This window comes from Ailuropoda melanoleuca, chromosome 4, assembly GCF_002007445.2.
Source record: "Ailuropoda melanoleuca isolate Jingjing chromosome 4, ASM200744v2, whole genome shotgun sequence".
NCBI classification, from domain to species: domain Eukaryota; kingdom Metazoa; phylum Chordata; class Mammalia; order Carnivora; family Ursidae; genus Ailuropoda; species Ailuropoda melanoleuca.
This window is the reverse complement of record NC_048221.1, coordinates 52,408,315-52,428,041: the sequence shown is the minus strand read 5'-3', so window position 1 is coordinate 52,428,041 and position 19,727 is coordinate 52,408,315. Positions and strand designations below refer to the sequence as shown.

Genomic DNA, 19,727 nt, shown 5'->3' with positions numbered 1-19,727 from the left:
CAAGGCTGGTGTGAGAACTGAGACAATATATGAAACTCAGCTGGCACAGAGAAGGTCCCCAATAAATGTCAGCTCTCCCTCCCCAGCCTCCCATATGCTACCCACTCTTGCCCTTAAGCTGCTGAATCCGACATTGTTGATGCTCAGGGGCAGGGACCTTTGCAGACCCTCAAACAGACCCTCTGGCTTCAGGAGCTGGAGGGAAGGGGAAAGCCTCAGTGGAGTTGGGGCCTCTGTGGGGCTGAGGGAGGGGGGCCTGGCCCTAGCCAGGAAGCAGAGGGTGGGCTCTAGAACCTCTGAGGAGAGACCCTCTTTGCCATCTTCTTTGGAGCCAGGAACCTTATTCTCTGGTCAAGAAGGAGCCCCGCTAAACCAAAATAAACAAATACCCATTCCCCTACCCATTCCCATATTGCCGTTTCGATTAGATTACATTTTAAGAGCAGGCAAACGTAATGTTCCTCTCAGATCAAATTAGAAACAGGTGCACTTTTGCATAAGGAAATTAAGTTGCAGACAATATGAAGATTTGCTAAAATGCAGACACTGATGAAAATAAGTAGCCCTTTTATTTGTAATTATTGAGGCAATCTGTTCGCAAAGTGTACATGTTAATGGTCTGACAGATCTGTGGACTCCAGCAGGCTGCCACGAACAACTCAGAGCCTCTCTGAAAGTAACAGATTTTTTTTCTTAGAAAATATATGTACATTCTCTTCTCCATCTCCTGGTGCTATTTACAAGGCACGAAATGCCATAAATAGGAATTCCGTGGTTACACAAGGCCCCTCCCTAAAATACACACTTGATCTGGGCAGAAGACACATTCTGACAGTTTAACTCTTTCTTCCTTCGACAGCCCAGCCAAGTGCGAGGTGGCCCTGGTGGGAGTGGTGGTTCTGGGGGGGCCAGTCACGGGCTGGGCTCCTCGATGCGCCTCCGACAGTAGGGGCAGCAGGTGTGCTGAAGCACCAGCAGCTCGTAGTCCTCCGAGTGGAACATCTGAGGAGAAACGGCCCTGAGCGTGATCGAGGCCCAAGCCCTGAGCCTGGCAGGGACTGCCACCCTTCCAAGGGAAGGAGGCATGGCAATGAGTCAGGGCTAGAAACACCAGATCCAGAACACCTTTGTCTAAGGACTGAAAGGGACAGGGAGAAGGGTTTGGGGTCTGAGGTCCCTTTTTTCTAAGTGAAATTCAAAGGTGCCTCACACCTGCCTGGCCCTCCCGGATTAGAGGCAGGTACAGAGAGCACAGGGTCAGGGGCAAGCCCGCTCCAGATGGCATTCGGAACCCAAGTGAGAGGAGGGAGGGACTAAGCATGGCCAAGTCTCTTCCCAACTCAGAGCCTTAGCCTTGGGATCACTTGTGCTCCTCCCAGATGCCATGTGACCCCAAGGGGACACTTGGGAAATGGAAAAGCAGCAGAAAGAAGAAACTGGTAACCACACATGAGCTGCAGGCACAGTACCTGAAAGCAAGAGGGGCACATGGTGATGGAGGCATCCGGCAGGAGCGAGCGGAAGTACTGCCACTGCAGGGGCGGGGGCCAGCGCTTGATGAGGACGTCCCGTCGGCTCATGGAGCGCAGCACTGACCGGCTCACCACCACGGGCACAAACTCGGAGCCACCTTGCTGCAGGATGGGCAGGTGGGAAGCAGGCAACACCGGTGTTCTCACTCAGCCAGGGCGACGTGTTTATATGGATCATGATCCCAGAATCTTTGAGGCAACCAGGGAGGACCCCAGAGACTTCCCCTGCTGGGCTCCTTCACAGAACCGTGCCAGGTCATGTAGCTCCTGCTAGCCATCTCTAGCGATGGGGTGCCCACCACCTCGACTCCACCATGGTGCGGACAGGGAACAAGTCCACTTCATGCCAAGGAATGAGTATGGAGAAGGGACCTCCAACCCCCCTCCCAACAGGCCTCACGTGCCTCCACAGCCCATCACTCAGAGAGGCAGCCTCACCTCAAAGCTCAGTTTTGCTGTGAAAGGGTCATCATCTCCCATGGAGTCCACTGTCTCATCCAGCCTCAGAGTCTGGGAATCTGGAAGGGTCTGGTCAAGGACAGAACCTGAGGCTGAGTGGGAAATAGGCCCCACCCTCCACTCAACACAAGATTCACAGGAACTCTCTGTAGGCCTGGTATGTTTCTCCATGAGTCTGTCTGTGGAACAGTTTTCTAGATGGAGGGAATGCAGGCCAGGGAGGAGACAGTCCTGGTCACACAGAGGCTGGGACCACGTGCCAGTGCACAAGCGGGAAAGGGGCTCTGATGGGACCTTTGCTGCCACACACAGACCACGCCATGACCCACGCAGGTCTGACCAGAGGCACCAAGCGAGCAGAGGCTGTAGGCCTGCTGTGGGTGGGAGTAGAAATAATGGGCCAGCTGGAAACCATGGCCAGCAAACTTGGCAATTCCTGGAGAGAAACACTTAGTAATCACCAGGTTGTCTGTAGGCAGGTCCTACTTCATGGAGAAGGGGGTGAGCTCCTGCAAATCCTAAGGCCAGCCAGACCAGGCTGAAGGTGCCTGAGGAGCTGCGCCCTCTGCCAGGCAGCGGTAGAAGAGCTGATGTGAGACCAGGGTGGGTGGGGTTCCCACAAGGAAGGGCCCCAGGGGAGTGGAGGCTGCTGGTGCTGAATTAGGTACAAGATGCGGTCCCACCAGGCAGCAACAGCCCAGCCAGAGCACCTGATTTGTCTCCCATCTTCCGCAAACAGTACATACTTTCGCCTCTGCTCCTCAAAATGCAAAATGTGGCCGATGGACCCGTGGCCAGTGCTTCCATTACCTGGAAGCTTATGGAAAGTCAGGCTCCCAGTACACCCAGACCTGCTGAGCCAGCCACTGTGTGCTAGCAAGGTCTGCAGGTGCTGAGCGTGCACAGTCACAGGGGAAGCCCCCCTCCTGTGTCTAGCTGGGACAGGGAACATGGTCCTAGCCAGAGGCATACGCTGAGGTGTGGCCTTTGGCCCAAGCTGTCCTGGCGAGGATGTGCCCTGGGGTTTTTTGCTGTCATGCTGGGAGTCAGCACTTTGCAAGGATTTTAAGGTGGACAGGATGCAGGGTTGGTACTGCTGCTGGGATGGGGTGGGTGCTGCCAAAGAATGAAGCCACCCAAAAGGCAGCAGAGCCAACAGGGTAGGAGACAGCCTCCCACCAGCACCGAATGAGCACTTGGATCCAGCTGAGTGTCCCGTCTATGGCAAGGCTCTTTACACCCTTCTGTTTGCTCAGCTTGATTGTGGTTTCTGTCTCTCATACATAAAAGAGACCTGACTAGAAAAGCTGATACAGACATCATATGCTGTGTTGGTTGCTCATCAGCTGTGTGTGGCCAGAAGCACAGACGGTACCTTTTAGGAGCCAGGTGGGTGGGAGACCCTCCCAGAAACGAAGCAAAGGTGAATACCAAGGAACCATGTCCTCTTCCGCATGCCCCTTCTGGGTCTGTGGGCATGTACTGTCCCCTCTAGTATGTCTGCACACTGGCCAGCTCTCGGCCCATTCCCAGCCCCCGTCCTGCCACCATGTGGGCCTCTCCAATCACTAAGCAGCGGCCTGCCATGTCCTTGCCTCCACTGGTCCAGCCAACCCCCAATGCCCTCCTGCCTCCTGTCTCACACCCAGGCCTTATGCTCAGCTGACACACACAGGGGTCCAGCCCAGCATCCAGGATACCGTTGCTTGTGATCTCTTGCCATTTGTTCTCACGCTTGTGTCTTGGTGCCTCCAGGTCAATGAGGGAGACGGCTTCTTCATCAGTGATCCCCTCTTCCAGGTAGAATTCAACCAGGTGCAGCACCTCTAGAGGGCACAGGACATGGGGAGGGGCCATGGGATGGCTGCCTCAGGGGGAGCTAGGGCTTGGGATGCTCTCACCAGGCAGCATGAGGGGAGGTGGGAGGATGAGTTCTTCCCCACCCAGCAGCTGGCTTCTCTGTAAGCAAGGAGACAAAGCAGGGCCACCTCTTTTTGCCCACCACATGTCCGGAGGAAGGAGGTGCGTATGCATGTGTATGCATGTGTACATGTGTGCATGGGTAAGAACGTGGCCTTCAGCCCCTCCTTCCTGCTAATAGCTGGATGGGTTCCTTTACAAGGGAGGAGGAACAGCCTCTGCCCAGCTACCCGGAAGGGGCTTCTGATTCTTTGTCAACATAGAAGGAACTGGGGCACCCATCTTAGCCTCCCAGACCAAATGCCCAACCAGTGGCATCTGGGGCATTTATGTCATGCAAAGCCCCACCCCAGGTTCTGAGGGGTGGATGCTTCAAGTTTAGGCAGCACTGGGTCCTATTTCTGGGAACCCTTAGTGGCTGTGCATCTGGTGGGGTGGGTGTCACACTGTCCCCAATTCTAATAAAGGACATGTGTGGCCAATCAGCAGTGGCTAGAGCCCACCATCCACTGGCTGCTCCATCTGCACACGCCAGACTCACCATACGAAGAGGCAGAGAAGACGAAGGGCTGGCGGCAATTGATGCAAACGTTGCCCAGGTTGTTCAGCAGCGGGTTGTTGGTGGAGCAGCGGTAGCACAAGGGCACCAGCTCCTATGACAGCACAAGAACCACAACTGCCTGAGGGCCAAACCCAGAGTGAAGAAATGCTCCGCAATGCTCCGCACTCTGATTTCAGTCTCCTGGGGCCTGGCTGCCAAGAAGGAAGGCCACCTGTGTGGGTGGGGAAGGGGCACTGGGCTTGGGGCTCCATGCTGTGGTGACTCAGGAGAGGGGCCTACAGAGAGGCGTCGGAGGCCCTGTCGCTTGGGTCCCACTGCCATGGACACTCCTTCACAGGTAGGGCTCAGCAGCGCGTTTCTCCAGCAGGAAAGACAATACCACAGCCACCATGTACCGGCCAATTAACGTGCACCACGTGCTCGTTGAGCACATTATCTGGGCTGGCTATTTATCCTGTGGGAAAGCTATTATGTGTGTCCCCATTTGATAGAGGGGGAAACTGAGCCTCAGAGAGATGGAGACATAGCTAGGAAATGGTGGAGCTGGGATCTGAACCCAGGTCTGTTTGATGCCAAGTCTCTGCTTTGAGCTTGAAGGAGGGGATTGTGAGAGACAACAGGTTAAATTGGAAGAAAGGAGGCTGGGGCACAACTGGGCTACAGATACATGGAAGAGTGATAACCTGGTTCCAGAAGGAAGGGAGCTAAGGCAGGAGCTCCTAGGATAAGGTGAAGGCAGAGGCATCTGGGCATGGAGGAGCAGAGGGAGGTTAAGGGCAGAGCAGTGTGGGCTGGGCTGCAGCCAACTCAGAGCCTCACAGGAGGGCTAGGCAGCAAGGGAGGGCAAGGCTCTGGGGCCCACGGGGGCCAGGGACTGTGGCTGGAGCACAGCAGGCTGAAGAGAGAACAGAGGAGGCAGAGAGGGAAAGGCAGAAGGAGTAAGCAAGCTAGGGCTTGGGCAAGGGAGGAGGGCACAGAATCCTGAAGGCATGGTAGCCATCTTCCAAACAGAACCCGGCCAGGAAAGGAGGCATCAGGAGACATCCAGGAAGAAGAGGGGAAGCCTCCTGCCTGAGGGAGCTGTGCCCTCACCTCGCTGTCATGGAAGGGCTTGGAGCGAATGGTCAGGCTGCCCAGCTCAATGGATTTCTGGAACCTGGCGGGGATCTGCAGACCCTGCAGTTTGTCGTAGGCATGCCGGGCCAGCTTGTAGGCACCCAGGGCTTTGCTTTGCTTGGCCAGAGTGAAGAGCGTGTTCCTGCAGATGACAGGGTTAAGGAGAGCAAAGGCCACACTGGGTCCAAGAGCTGGCACTGCCTACCCCCAGAATGAGCCCCGTGCTGGAATGCAGCTGGTGCTAGTGCCAGGAGGGCATGAGCAAGAGCCTGAGGAATACTTTGCTCATTTGTGGGATGTAAGTGTACTTCTCGGATATCAAGGCATAGAGATTTTTCCAGAGATAAAGACAGTGCAGTTTCCATTAATATTTTAACCTTGCTTAGGTTTTCTGGGCCTGCTGATGGCTCATCTTGTACCCTAACTAGGCCAAAATGGCTCTCCCTACCTCGCTCAGCCTGCCAGCCAGGTCCTAGGAAGCCCAGCACCAAATGCCATCCTGCTCTAGCCTTGCCAGGTGGGCTGGTCCCAGACTGCCTGTGGCGCTCACTCAGATGAGCTCACAGAGGCCACTGGGTGCAGGGCACTTCCCTCTGCCTGCACTTCACCAGGAGCCACAGTGATTTCTGAGAGGCAGCCTCCCCTATTCTCTGAGACTCTCCTCTGAGCTACTCAATCTGAGGCCACAGGCCTTTGTGCTTGATCCCGGGTCACCTGAAATGCTGACTGCACCCAGGCCAGGCCTGCCCTTCCGCCCCTACCCTGCCTGTGAACTCCCTTCCCCACTTCTCCCTGGCAAGCCTCAAGTACCATACCTCCTTCCCACTCTTCCCCCATGTTCCTGCTCCCCACAACCTCAGTGTAGCTCCTTCCACTCCAGAAGTTGCATGGCAGTAAGTTTCCTTGTCTGTGTCCACTGTCACTCCTCAAAGTCAGGAACCATGTCAGGAGCCATTTCCAGGTCCCCAGTGAACAGTATAGGGTGCAGCTTAGGGCAGGGGTTCAAACTCTGCTGACTTGAACAGAACTTGCTGGAAAAGTTGGGCACAGGTGCTGAGGCTCTGGCAGGTGTGGCCTTGGCCACTCCTCTGCAAAGGTCTCAATGAAGGTACCACTTGATTCCCCTGAAATGTAAATGATGGGCCTGGAACCCTTTAGAGAAGCCATTTCTCACCGATCAATACCTCTGAGGCCTCTCCTGGGAAGGTCTTTTCCTTACAGAAAGAAGGCAGGGTTGGGACTGGGAAGGGGCTGAGAGAATATATGATTTAAAAGAGGACAGGGAGAATTATGACTTTTACGACTTCAAAAGATTTTGGTCATTTCCTGATAGCTTCTGGCAGCATGGGTCCTTAGCCCCCTTCTTTGCTTACAGCCCTTTAATGGCCCTCACAGGTCCAGAGAAGGTGAGGCAAACTCACGTGGAGGCCCTCAGGCCACTACCTCTCCAGCCTAGGGTGGATTTCAGCTCCCCCCGTACAACCATGCTTACTTCACTTCCGTGCCTTTCCACGTGCTGGGTGCTTCCCTGGAACATCTACTCTACCGTCTTCTCTGGTAGCTTTATGGGATAGACATCAGCTCTTCCAGGCAGCCCTCCCTGACCATGGCCCCAGCCTTAGCTACATTCCACCCTTGGACACAGCACACATCCCACTGTACTAAGCCTACTAGATGGCAGCTTTGTCACCTACTGCCTGGCCCGGTGTCTAAGGCACAGCAGGTGCTCCATCCCCTGGGATGACCCCCACCCCCAGGGAAATGCCCAAGAGTCCAAATGCTTCCCGTATTTCAGCTATACCCTCATTTATGGATTCCAGAAGGGCTTGAGCAGTGTACTAGTTAGAGACCCACTGCTGGGCCAAGGGCAGCGAGCCCTGGAAGCTAACCTTCTCTTGGCACTGGCCCCTTGGCCTCCCGGCTGAGCTGCTTCTACAGCAAAACAGTAGCAGCAGGACAAACTCTCTCTCTTCCCTGAGGGCTACGGGAGAGAGGGAAGGTTCTGCCAGTAAAGTGCTCTGGAAAGAACTTCACAGGGGCCATTAGACAAGAGGGGTGGGACAGAGAGTGGGGGTGAAAGGATACACTTTAGAGATGCCCAAGGGGGTATCTTTGGTCAGGCTGTGCAGCAGGAACCTGGAGATGTTGAAGAGGGTTTCAGGAAGATGGAAACTGAAGGGCTCCTCCTGCAGTGAGAAAAGCAAAGAGGGCTTGAATTCCTCAACAAAGCATCTGCTGGACTGGCCAAAAGGCAGCCACCAATAATTCCGCAATACCTCAGTAAAAGAGCAGTGTCCCTTAATGAGCATCTACTACGTGCTGGGAGCTTTACAGCTACTGTCTCGTGTGGTCTCGTGTGGTCAGTACATCTTCGCTGTACTGATGAGAAAACTTGCCCAAGTCACCCAGCTAGGAAAGAGCCGAGCAAGGATTCAAGCCGGTCTGATTCCAAAGCCCAAGAATGCCTCACTCCTAGGCTGTGCTGCCTCTGGGGTTGGTAAGGATTCTATTTCCCTGAGCTCAAGTTGTCTCCAATTAGCTCTGAGAGAGAAGACCTTTTGTGCAATTTAAGACATGACCAGACCAAGCATGTCTTTAAATGGAGGCAGTTAACTCTTTAGAGCATGAAATCACGAGCCTCGTCTCAGCCCTCCAGCAGCAGCCTGGCCGTCTGATGCGCACCAAATGTGCACCTGAGCTGGGGCTCCTCAACTGCTCATCCCTGCCCCCCCAGCACCTGGCAAGGGCCCTAACAGACCAGGCACTAACACGCATGAACAGGTCTTCTGTACCTCGAGGCTGCCAAAGGTCCATACAGTAGACCACGGGGAATTTTCTACCATGAGGGGGTCCGTAAAAGGTTACGAATACCATTTTGAAGGTATATGGCACATTGTATGCAAACTGAGACTACTTTAGATGACAAGATGAAAGCAGGCCAGCTCCCCTCCCCCTTGAGCATTTACATGGTAATAAACTGACATTTCCTGAAGGGTCTTACCAGGACTTAGGCCCTAATTGGTCTAAATTTGTAAGGACTTACTTTATACTACTACTTGGGTTTGGAGCCCAGCATTCCCTCTTTAGCTCTCATTTAAATTTCTACAGCCTCTGTTATTTCCAAGTACCCAAGAAAATCTGAGACTGCATCCTTTTTTGGGTGAGAGCCAGGGAGAAGCCTGCCTCTGGTTATATTGCACTAGGTGTGGAAGCTAAGAACCGTCCCAGGAAGAACAGAATTGGTGGCGGGGAGTGGGGGGTGGGGTCCTCAGGATTAGCACCTCTCCTCTGGGAAAGAAGCCATTATCTCAGGAAAGGTCTGGTGCTTCCCTTGGCAGTCTGCTCTGACTCAAGCTGCTCTGCTGGGCCCTGATGCCAAACGCTAAAGTACCACCCACCTCCAAGCCTCTGCACATGCTGTGACCTCTGCCAGGAATGCCGTTTCTCTCCTCTTCCCTTACCCCATTCTTACTAATCTCCCTCCTCTTTGCTTAGGTTCACTTCCTCCAGGAAGTCCTCTTGGTCCTCTTAGTTTCTCCCTTAGGAGAGCTGGGCTACACCTACTTGTTCATAGACTACGAGCTCTTCAGGGGCAGGTATAACATCTTGCTCACCACTGTGTTCCTCAGCAGAGGGCCTGACACACAGGAGGGATTTGTTGAATGAAGAAATGGCCCAGTGAAGTCTCAGCTGGGATGAACAGAAAGATACCCCAGCTGGTGTGAAGCTACTACAAGTTCACAGCTGTATGTAGGTCCTGGAGCAGAGCTCAGTTGTTACAGAAAAGAGACAAAGAGCCCAGCTCCAAAGTGGCTCAGCAAACCAACACTGAGCGGGGGCCCTGACTTTCCAGCTGGAGTTGAGTTTGGGGTCTTTTTTGGGGTGGCTTCTTTCCAGGTGAGCACCTGACAGAAATGAGGGGCCCTGAAAAGACTGTAAGGGAAGATGAGTTCCCTTGAAACCACTGACCGTGGTGTGGGGAAGAGATGAGATGAAGGACTGACAGCTGGCTCAAGCAGAACCCAGGACAGGAGTCTTTCTTGCCAGACTTTCCTCAGAGACAAAGAATGCTCAGTACAAATGTGGGGGAAAGAGGTGCCCAGTGTGGAAGGGCCCTTGAGATGGTCAAAGAACTGAGAAATGCTGGGCCTGCTGGGGAATGCTCGGCCCATGGAAAACGGGTTGAAGCCTCCACATAGGGCAGGAGGAATAGCTGACACTCATCTGTGCTTTTCCAATATTAACTCATTTAATCCTCACAACCCCATCAAGTAGGTAGTTATCACCCCCACTTTAAGAGAAGAAAGCTGAAGCACAGAGGCAAGTAAACAACTTCCCAAGGTCACACAGTGGAGCTGGGATGTGAGGCCAGCGGTCTGTCTTCTCCAAGTTAGAGGGTGTGGGGGATCAGAGGCTAAGAGCACAGGCTCTGGAGCCAGCCTGTCTGGGTTCCAGCCTGGCTCCTACTTACTAGCTGTGGGAATCTCTGCTTGGTGCCTCAATCTCCTAATCTGTAAAATGGGGATGACAGTACTTATCTCACAGCATGATTGAAAGGATTAAATAAATTAATATAATAAAGCTTCCGCACATTGCCTGGTAAATAGTAAGTGCTCAATAAAGGTTGGTTATTGGCATTATCCTCCTAGCTTATCAGCAGAGGATAAGCTCACCCTGAAGGCGCTTAATCAACATTTTTTTTTGAGCGATTGAGGATATACAAAATGAGGAGGCTGATAACAACCTATCACCTGTTCCCATTGTCAGGAGATAGACTTAAAATGGCTAATCAAAAGAATCAGGGAGTGACTAAAAAGAACTATTTGGGTCTCTGGAGATCAAGCCCACACTCATTTTACAGACAAGGAAATTGAGAGCCAGAGAGAAAGTAAATTGCTCAAGGACACACAGCAATTCAGTGGCAGGGCCAAGGAGAGACCTCAGGCCTTTGGTTAGAGCTGGGCCTTCGCCATCTAGAGCGGGACAACCACCCTTGATCATTTTACTTTATTTTTATTATTTTTTAAAAAGATTTTGTTTATTCATTTGAGAGAGAGCAAGAGCTAGGGGGAGGAGTGGAGGGAGAGGGGGAAGCAGGCTTCTTACTGAGCAGGGAGCGCAATGCCAGGCTGGATCCCTGGACTCTGAGAATCATGACCTGAGCCGAAGGCAGACGATCAAACAACTGAGCCACCCAGGGCTGATCATTTTAGAGATAACCGTTTGTCTGGCTAACCTGTAGTCTCCCTGAGTCTTACAAACATACAGCCGGCAACAAGAAAGGCCCATTCTAGCTCTGACTCACTAATTCAGAAGCCCACAGCTTGCAACAGGTCAGAAAGGTAGCTAATTGAGGAAAATCAAAGTCCCAAACTTTGTCTCCCAGGAGGAGACCAGAATTTCTTGGCAAGTCATTCTGTCTGCTGAGTTTACTTTCCATCCAGAGATCTGCTGCTCTGTAAGACATGCCCAGGGCCCCTAGCTCAGTAGGCAGCACCCCCACCAGGCCCCCGTCTCCTAGTCACCTTACCGTGTACCGCTGAATGGCATGGTAGCCGTGGTACAGCTCGGCCAAGTGCTGGAAGTGGCGGAACTTGTCAAGCATCGCGTCCTTCTGGGCAGGGTCTGAAGTATGCAGTGGGAAGGGGGAGGGCAAGAGGGGGAAGATGTGTCAAGCCATGCCTACAAAGAAGCGTGAGGCAATGGCAACATTGCCAGTGTCAGCAGAGATGCAGTGATAGGAAAGGTGCTGCTTAGGAGCTGGGACTGTCCCAAGACAGGGAAAGTCTCAGCTGGGCAGAGCATGTGGCCATGAAAAGTCTGAGAACATTTCTTGCAGGTTCTCCCAGATCTGACACTACAGCCTACCAGGTCATTTCACTGGGGAGCACCAGCCTGAAGAGGGTGATCACTGGTACCCAAACATACCAGAGGAGCTTGGCGTGGAGGACGAGCAGATGTCAGCTTTATTCATCTCACCTCCAGCCTCTTCCTTCTGAGCCATGCCTTATCCAAAGCATAGACTACTGGCCAGAACAGAAACAGGACACCTTACACCTGGACCTAACAGTTTCCAAACTATAACCACAGCTTCTGTGAGGCTCACAGCAGCCTTATGAAGGAAGCAGGATAGGATTACCCCCACACCACATACGTGAAGGTAGAGTTCAGGAAGAAATTGTGACTTGTTACAAGTCACCTAGCTGCCTCCAATTCCAGTGTTTTTCCCACTCTGGCATGCTGGCCTTAGTCCAGTGAAGAACATCTCCCTGTCCCCTCTGCTTCCAGAACTCCCTCAGTGCATCATGGGAAGTCTCAAGAAAGCAACACTGAAACTATTTTCCTGCCTGGAATGAGTGAGAATCTGGAGTGTGTTATTGTAAAGTGATCTCTTTTTCATCTTTCCATTTAATTATTTAAAAAAGCGCTCACCTGGGTCAGTTACAGGCTCCCAGGTAACAGGGGAGAGACATATTCTGAATTAGCAACACAGGGCAGGACCTCCCAACCATAATAACCCCAGGACAGTCCTCATACCACCATTAAACTTATGGGCAAACTGGAAAAAGATGACACACCAGATTATGCTGCTGCAAGACAGGGTTACGGACAATACACCCAATAAAGAAGCCCAAGGCTTTAATTAAAACGTCCCGGCTCCTTCGATGTTTATCTTGGTGCCAGAGCAGGGCTGGGGAAAACAAGCGGCCTGGCTGATGTTTACTTACCTTGAGCTATATCAAGGCACTGCATGGACAACATCCAGTAATAATAGGCAGCGTCATTAAATCTGCTCTCGACCACAGCATTGTGTGTGAGCTGCTCCAGCACCCTGACTGCTTCCTGCTGCCGCCCGGCCTTGTGGAACGCTGGAGGGGCACAGAAACACACACAATTTGGGGAGTGGGATGGAATTCTGCAGGCTTGCGAGGGGCTGCTGTACAAGTAGGACACTCACTGGGAGCATCTGCAGCACTTCGTTGCTGGGATGCGCCTCTCAGGCCGAAGGCTATAAATAACTGAGGCTACATCCTGAAAAAGTACAGTGAGATCTATCCCTTCCTGGCTGGGAAAAGGCAACTGACTTCAGAAAAGCATGGCAGAAAGAAAACCCTCAGGGCCAAACTGCAGGGCAAAGTCTGAGGATAGCACTGCTGCCCAGCATCGGTGAGGTCTTACCCTCAGCCCATTCCAGGACAAAACTTCGTGACATCTGGGGTGACACCAGTAGCACCTGACATTTGAACAGGCTTACCAAGTGTTTTTGTTGCTGATTCCTCATTGGATGGTCACAACAGACTTACGAAGGTGGAGGTAAAGTAGCATACCCAAGGTTACAGAACCTAGCCCCACTCAAGTCCTCCATCAGTCTTCAACTGCGTGCTTTTTAATGACAACCTTGAAAAATATGGCTCTGCTCTAGCAACCAAACATTTGTGAAAACATGCAAAAAAAAAAAATCTCTCAATAATTCCTATATCCATTTAATAGAAATTTCCTCAATCTTGACTGTGTGGCCAGACCCTCAGGAAGTTGGAGGCTGCCAGGGAGTCATTTCTAGCTGTGACACTTGCTCACAGGTGGGCACTCAGATGATTCAAATCCTCTGCTTCAGAGAAGGAAAAGGTCTGGCCTTTGTTCCAACCTCATCTCCAATCTCTTGTCTGAGTACCAAGTTACTATGGCGATGGATTCTTGGAAGGGCAGACACAGACAGATGGATAGGTTGATGTGTTTTGCCCAAACATGCACATACTTCAGCAACTGGGTGCTCTGGAAATGCTAAAGCAGAAGAGAACATGCTGTCTTTCGATGGGGCTTTTAGCTGAAGAGCTCCAACAGGGAGACATTTGTTCCGCAATGTGTCCGGAGGTGGCAACTGTTACCATATAGAAGTGTAAATGAGATGCTATGGAATACGACACACCCAGCTTCAATTAGAAGACTTCTTAAGGAGGCAGCAAGACCTAGTCACAAGAATCAGGTTCCCAGGCAGATAGATCCCGGTCCAAGCCTGGCTCTGCCACTCTCTCTGGCTTTGTGACTTTGCAGGGCACAGTCAGCCTCGGCGTCTCTGCAGGGCTGCTGGAGAGGTTCAGGGTTATGTAATTAAGTGCCCAGCCAGTGCCTGACACAGAGAAGGCAGTCATATTTTAAAATTGCTATTACCAGTTAAAGCTCTATGCCTCCTTTTGCTCCTATCTCAGATACTGCCATATGTGGGGTGCAGCCCACTTTACCAGTGGAAATGCCAAGGAGTGGAGGACCTTGTTCATCTGAGCCAAGTTACTGTTTGCAGTAGAGGAAAGTGGCAGGTGAGACCATGCTGGACACTCTGTGGGAGTTCTCATATTTTGTCCCCATCCCAGCCTGGCTCAAATTCCCTCTCTGCCACTTCCTTGCTGTGGGACTTTAGGCAAGTCCTTTCACCTCTTCCAACCTCAGCTTTCTCATCTAGAAAGCAGTACCAACATCATAGGGCTACTGTTAGGATAAAGTGGGAAGCTACATTTGAGTGCACGGTGCTTTGCTCACAGAACAGACAAGACCTGCCTGAGGTCCAGAGGCAAGTGAGTGATGGACCCAGGTGTGTCCAACTCCAAAGCCCATGTTCTTTCCACTGCTCCCCAGTCTTTCACCAGGAAACACATCACATTCCCAGGACGAAGTCGTCCATCTTCAGACCTGTGATGGGAGGGGCTTAGCAGCCTTCCTGAAATGTGGGTCTTGGCAGTACTGTCTCCTGCTCCTTCTGCAAGGCGCCAGTCTGTGTGGCCTACCTTTTTGGGCTTCCTCAAAACGATCATTCTCTGCTAGCCACTGAGCGTAGGGCACATAGATGTCATCCTTAAATTCGGGATGCTTCTCACCCAAAGCAAAGGCCTGGAGGAAGGAGCAAATGCATTCTTAATAAAGCAGCCCCCACAGCCACCATGAAAACATGGCACTTGGCTGAATCCATTAGGGATGTGTCATATTTTGCCAGCCTGACAACTCAGAGGGGGAGAGTGCCTCCCCCTACCACCACCCCCAGAAACACAAAAACAAATCAGCTCTTTGAAAACAAAAGGCAATTAACAGCAATATGCAAGCGACTGGATTCAATAACAACACAGTCTGTTTCTGGACCACAGAAGCAGCACAGAATCGGAAACATTTTATTTTGAGGGTTTGCGTGGGCTCCTGCAGCGCTGCAAACAGATTTCTTTTAATTGCAGATGACACCTAAGGAAACAGAATTGACATTATCATCATTACTGCTTATTAGCTGTCAAAGATGACTGTGGACTTGGTGCTGTATGGGACCCAGCGACTGCTTTATCTAAGCCCCAGAACCACCTGTCAGGCCAGGAGAACTGGAAATGAGTCATGAGGGACAGTATGTAGCAACAGAGAGAAAGTTTGCCTGATGCATAGTCAGGACCAAGTGTTTCTAAAATGCTCTAATTTATGCTGCTTGAGAAATCTCCTAATAAATTTGTCTTGAGAAGGCATTATTGCCTCTGTCCTTGGCCCCACCTCTTCTCATCAGTGACCTCGTCACCTCACCAAATGGAGCCACTCAGAGGGCGAACAAAAGCCAGACAGCTTTATCAGAAAAGATCTTGGGGGCGCCTGGGTGGCACAGCGGTTGAGCGTCTGCCTTTGGCTCAGGGCGTGATCCCGGCGTTCTGGGATCGAGCCCCACATCAGGCTCCTCCGCTATGAGCCTGCTGCTTCCTCTCCCACTCCCCCTGCTTGTGCTCCCTCTCTCGCTGGCTGTCTCTCTGTTGAATAAATAAAATCTTAAAAAAAAAAAAAAAAAAAAGAAAAGATCTTGGTATAGGTCTGTAAACTAGACCTCAGTGGGTGGATGGGTGGGTGGAGTGGAGTGAGGACCGTGGGTGCAGCCCCTGATCTTCTCAGGAATGAATTTCAGTCCAGAGCACAGGTAGCCAGTGACCTAGAGGGTGGGAATCAAGCCACAGAATGGGCAGCATATTGGCTGCTTCTGCCAGCCTGGCCTTAGCCATCTTTCCCTCTGGCCTGGCTAATTCTTCCCATCCACCCCTCACACCAGAGGAGTCCAGGTTAGAGGGAAAGAAGGAGGAGAAAGAGCTGCCTCTGAAATGGCTTTGGCAGCCTGCACCTGGAGAGTATGGGTGGCATTTTCTTCAAATGGCACCCAGCAGGTTTTGAAAACTACACAGGTGTGTCTCCATGTCAGAGATCTATCAGCCTGTGGTGCTGGTCACAAGCAGCTCAGACCAATAGCAGGCACAGGGCTGTCCTGTTAACTCTCCCATCCCTGATGTCTATCACAGGGCTAACACGAAGCCAGCAGTGCATAAAGATTTTCTGAATGAATGAATGAATGAATGAATGAATGAATGAATGAATGGGTCTATAAGAAACCCCGGCTCAGAGAATTCGAGGGTTAGTCTCCTGATTACCAGGCCAATGTTCATTCTCATGATGAGGGTAGCTGCTCTCCATCTAAACCCCAAAAAGCCCCCTGTGGTCCACGGCTCATGTGGGGCTCCCTAGCACATGAGGCATGCTCTACCCTCACCTCGTCCCAGCGCTGGGTCTCCACATGCAGCTGAACCAAGGACTTCAGGTCACCAATCTTCAGGTAGGTTTCAGCAGCATAGCCAGGGTTATCCAGTTTCTTGAAGTAGTAAGCACACATCAGCAGGGGCTCCCGCTCGGCCTTGTCCAATTTACGGGCAATGTCGATTAACCTGTAGAGGTAAAAGCACAGGGACGAGATGGACTCCTGTAACAGGAACCTGATGGAAGAAAGCAGCATGGGCTTTTGGGTAGTCTTGAGGGCAGGCTCCATGTCAATTCATGTTGATGTCCCCAGTGCCCAGTATGGTGCCATGGTCCCTGGTGCTCGACAGGTGGTTATTAAATGAGTGAATATATAATCCAGTGACCGGGAGAAGTCACTGGCTAAAGGACACCATCTCCCCCACTTTGTGCATGCCTTTCACAGAGTCATTATCTATCCAGTGGTATCTGGGGATAGAAACGAACATCTACTGATCACCTGCTGGTACCAAGCACAGCACCGTGAGCTTTCACATGTGTGATCTCATTGAATCTTCACTGCCCTAACAGGTACTATTATTCTCATCTTACAGATGAGAAGATGAGAGGCTAGGCAGAAGGTGAAGCAGCCCTCTCAAGACTGCAGCCAGGAAGTGGCAGAAGGCTCTTTCCACTGTTTCAGGAATTCTCATAGGAAAGCAGAGGTAGAGGTGTGAGAATTCTTCAGTCAACAGGACTTTAGAGGAAGAGGCATGTGTGGAGCCTGCTCTGAGCTCTGGAAGAAAGGCCTCAGGAAATCTTGGCTGTGCCTCTCCTGCTGGCCAAGGTGCTGACCACGGAGGAGGGGCCACAGGGACCACTGGGGCTCACCACTTCTTCCCAGTGGTAATTGGCCCTCCCACTACTCGTGGGGACATGGGGGGGTGAATGAAACACGCTTGTTCCTTCTGGTCAGGCTGGGGTTTGAAGTAAAACCAGCTCTCTCAGGGGAAAGGGGTTCTACCCAGCTTGCTCTTTGTGAAAAAAGAAGGGGGAGCAGCTGTAACAGATCGCTGTCTCAGACACAGGCAAGCTCAGGGAGGCCTGTCAATCTGTACTTAGAATAATAATGGCATCTAAAAATAACATTTCTTAGCAGAGAAAGAACACATTTTTAGGGAAAGGTGGCACAGCCAACCCCTTAGAGCCCCCCAGCCCCTCCCATCAAACCAAATGTCCCTGGAGAAGAGGCACCTTTTACAGCCAGACCTGGAAAAGGGACAGAACATGCTTAAATATCTCTTTACTGAACTAGTCAGATATCTCCAGGGTAACCTGATACATGTCAGTTGCAAATGAAAGTGACATGAAAAACCAGAGGGAAGAGCAGGGCCACAAATCTGCCTGGTTCTCTCTGGTACCACTCCTTTTGTGAAAAGAATAATTTTGGAGGCAAGATCTGTGCCTCTATCTTCAAGAAACTTCTTTCTTGCACAAGAGAAAGATGGGGTGGTAGGTCACATACATATGGCATGTATGTGAGGGGCATACATGTCAACTACATGGTGGGGTTCAGGGAGGTAACTTAGTCATTAACCAGCCCTCTCCTTCCCCAGGCCCTGCCTAGGCCACCATTACCTGTGGACCACAGTGTGGCTTCCAGAATAACCAACAGCCTGTAGGGCTCAGACTGAGCCACCCTCAGGAGCTGCTCCCTCACCTGTTCTTTGCCAGCTATGGCAGTGTGCACCTGTATGTGTACACACACACACACGCGCGCGTGTGAAGTCTACCTTCCTTGACTATGCGAGAAGAAAGCCCTCCCCCTGGAGGTCTGATGTTCTAAGAGTCTCAAAACTGAATCCATCATCTCTCTGGGCAGCCCCACCACATGCCCGCCCTTCTTCTGTTCTCTACGTTGGTGAGTGGCATTATTGACCATTAGGCCCAGAACTCAGAATCAGCCTTCAACTCCCTTGCTGAGTCAGCCCTGACATCCACATCCAACTGGGTCCTGCCAATTGTGGCTCTTCCATGTCTCTTTCATTCCCTCAGCCACCATGTGTCCCCCTGGTGCACTGCACTGGCCGTTTATCTGGCCTCCCTCCCTCTCCTTTTCCCTCCCATTCTACACCCACTGCCTGCATGGGCTTGCAGCAACACAGCCCTGACCCTATTGACAAATCTCAAGGCCTCAGCATGGCACCCAAAGCCCTCCACAGGTGGCCAACCCAGATCCACCTGCCTGCAGCCAGCTGTCCTCCACTCTCCTGCCCCTATACATGTATTCCAGCCCCAGCCAACTCCTGGTTTGTGCTGTTCTTTTGGCCTCATGCCCTTCCCTTCCCTACCACCCTCTACCTCTTAAAATTCAAGGCCCTTCACACAAAGACCACATCCATGGTTCCTCCCGTGAAAATTCTTGTCTCCTTCCCTGGTTTGCTTTAGAAGTATTCTTGTTCTTTTTTGATTCCTACCATTACACGTGCTAGGGGCACTGAAATCAGCCGGGTCAGTCTGAAGATGATCTCCATGGTTTCCCAGCTGTTTTGCCTTGTGTGATCACCTGGTCCTTAAACCTTGGTTTCCTCATTTGGAAGCTGGGCATGGAAACACCACAGCTTAGGGTGTGAGGGAGAATCAAATGCCTGCAAGATATCGCAGTGCCTGGCTCCTAGGGAAGGCTCAGTGAATGGCAGCTCTAACGCCTGGGTGTCTGCCCCTACTCCTCCCCCATACCCGACCCTTTCCCTAGGGATTCACTAAGCTCCTCAAAGGCAGTGACTGCCTTGTTCAATGTCTGTGTCTCCCAAAAACCTAGTCACTATTACATTTGGATCATATACTCAGGGAAACTATTTTTTCCCTTGTCAGTCAAAACCAAGAGCTGACATGACATGACATGCTGCCAAATGCTTCTTGGGGCAGGGACTGAAAACCCACGTGTCAACCCAGCCATGGTTGCCGCTGATCTCTATGGCCTTGACGTGCTCTCCTGCTGAGATGTACATCTCCACGGCAGCTTTAGGCTCATTGATATTTCTAGCCCAGTCAGCCTGTTTGGTGATTAGCATCTTTGTTTCTTTGGGGTCTCCAGATCCAAGGAAATCCTGAGGAAGCACAACAAACAAAAACACTCCAGATTAGAACTTCCTGCTGCCAGCATTACGTCAGGCTATCGAAAGCTGGAGCAAGGAAGGGCTCTGTTTGGCTGAAGCAGGCAATCAGGATGCAGGCGTGAGCCCATCCCTGCATGGCTGACTGGGGGGCAGTCCCAGGTGTCAGGGAGGAGTGCTCATAGGCTGCCCCACAGGTGTTCCTCGGGAGTATGGGACAGTGTCAAGGACTATGGCCCTGAACGTTTCCTGCCCCTCCCACTAACAGACATTTGTTCTTCGGCTAAATAGTACTTTCCGGACTCTTTGGAGTACTGTACACAAACTGCAGTGCTGAGGTTTTATGATCAGGTTACTTTGTCTCTCTGTCTCTCTCATACAGAGTCGGATATATGTGTGACTGTTCACATATAGTGACTCTACAACCTGGTTGCCTAATTTCCAATATCCACACTTACAATCTTTATTCAGATAATAGAGATGATACCACATGCCTCCGAGTGAGGG

General features: G+C 51.7%; 1 protein-coding gene across 3 annotated transcripts in view; it reads right to left on the bottom strand.

Annotated features, from left to right (window-relative positions):
- Positions 1–558: 558 nt before the first annotated feature.
- The window catches only part of IFT122 (intraflagellar transport 122), a 70,092-nt gene continuing 50,923 nt past the window's right edge, over positions 559–19,727 (bottom strand). For 2 of the 3 annotated variants that reach the window (XM_002921250.4, XM_002921251.4), the window contains 12 exons: positions 19,048–19,214; positions 16,142–16,313; positions 14,370–14,472; positions 12,318–12,458; positions 11,120–11,214; positions 7,675–7,775; positions 5,566–5,731; positions 4,453–4,564; positions 3,692–3,817; positions 1,971–2,050; positions 1,470–1,634; positions 559–1,002 (listed from right to left, as the gene is read on the bottom strand). In XM_002921250.4, coding sequence (XP_002921296.1) covers positions 913–1,002; positions 1,470–1,634; positions 1,971–2,050; positions 3,692–3,817; positions 4,453–4,564; positions 5,566–5,731; positions 7,675–7,775; positions 11,120–11,214; positions 12,318–12,458; positions 14,370–14,472; positions 16,142–16,313; positions 19,048–19,214 — 1,518 coding nt within the window. In that variant the 3' untranslated portion in view covers positions 559–912. The other variant, XM_034658804.1, reaches the window with a different exon arrangement.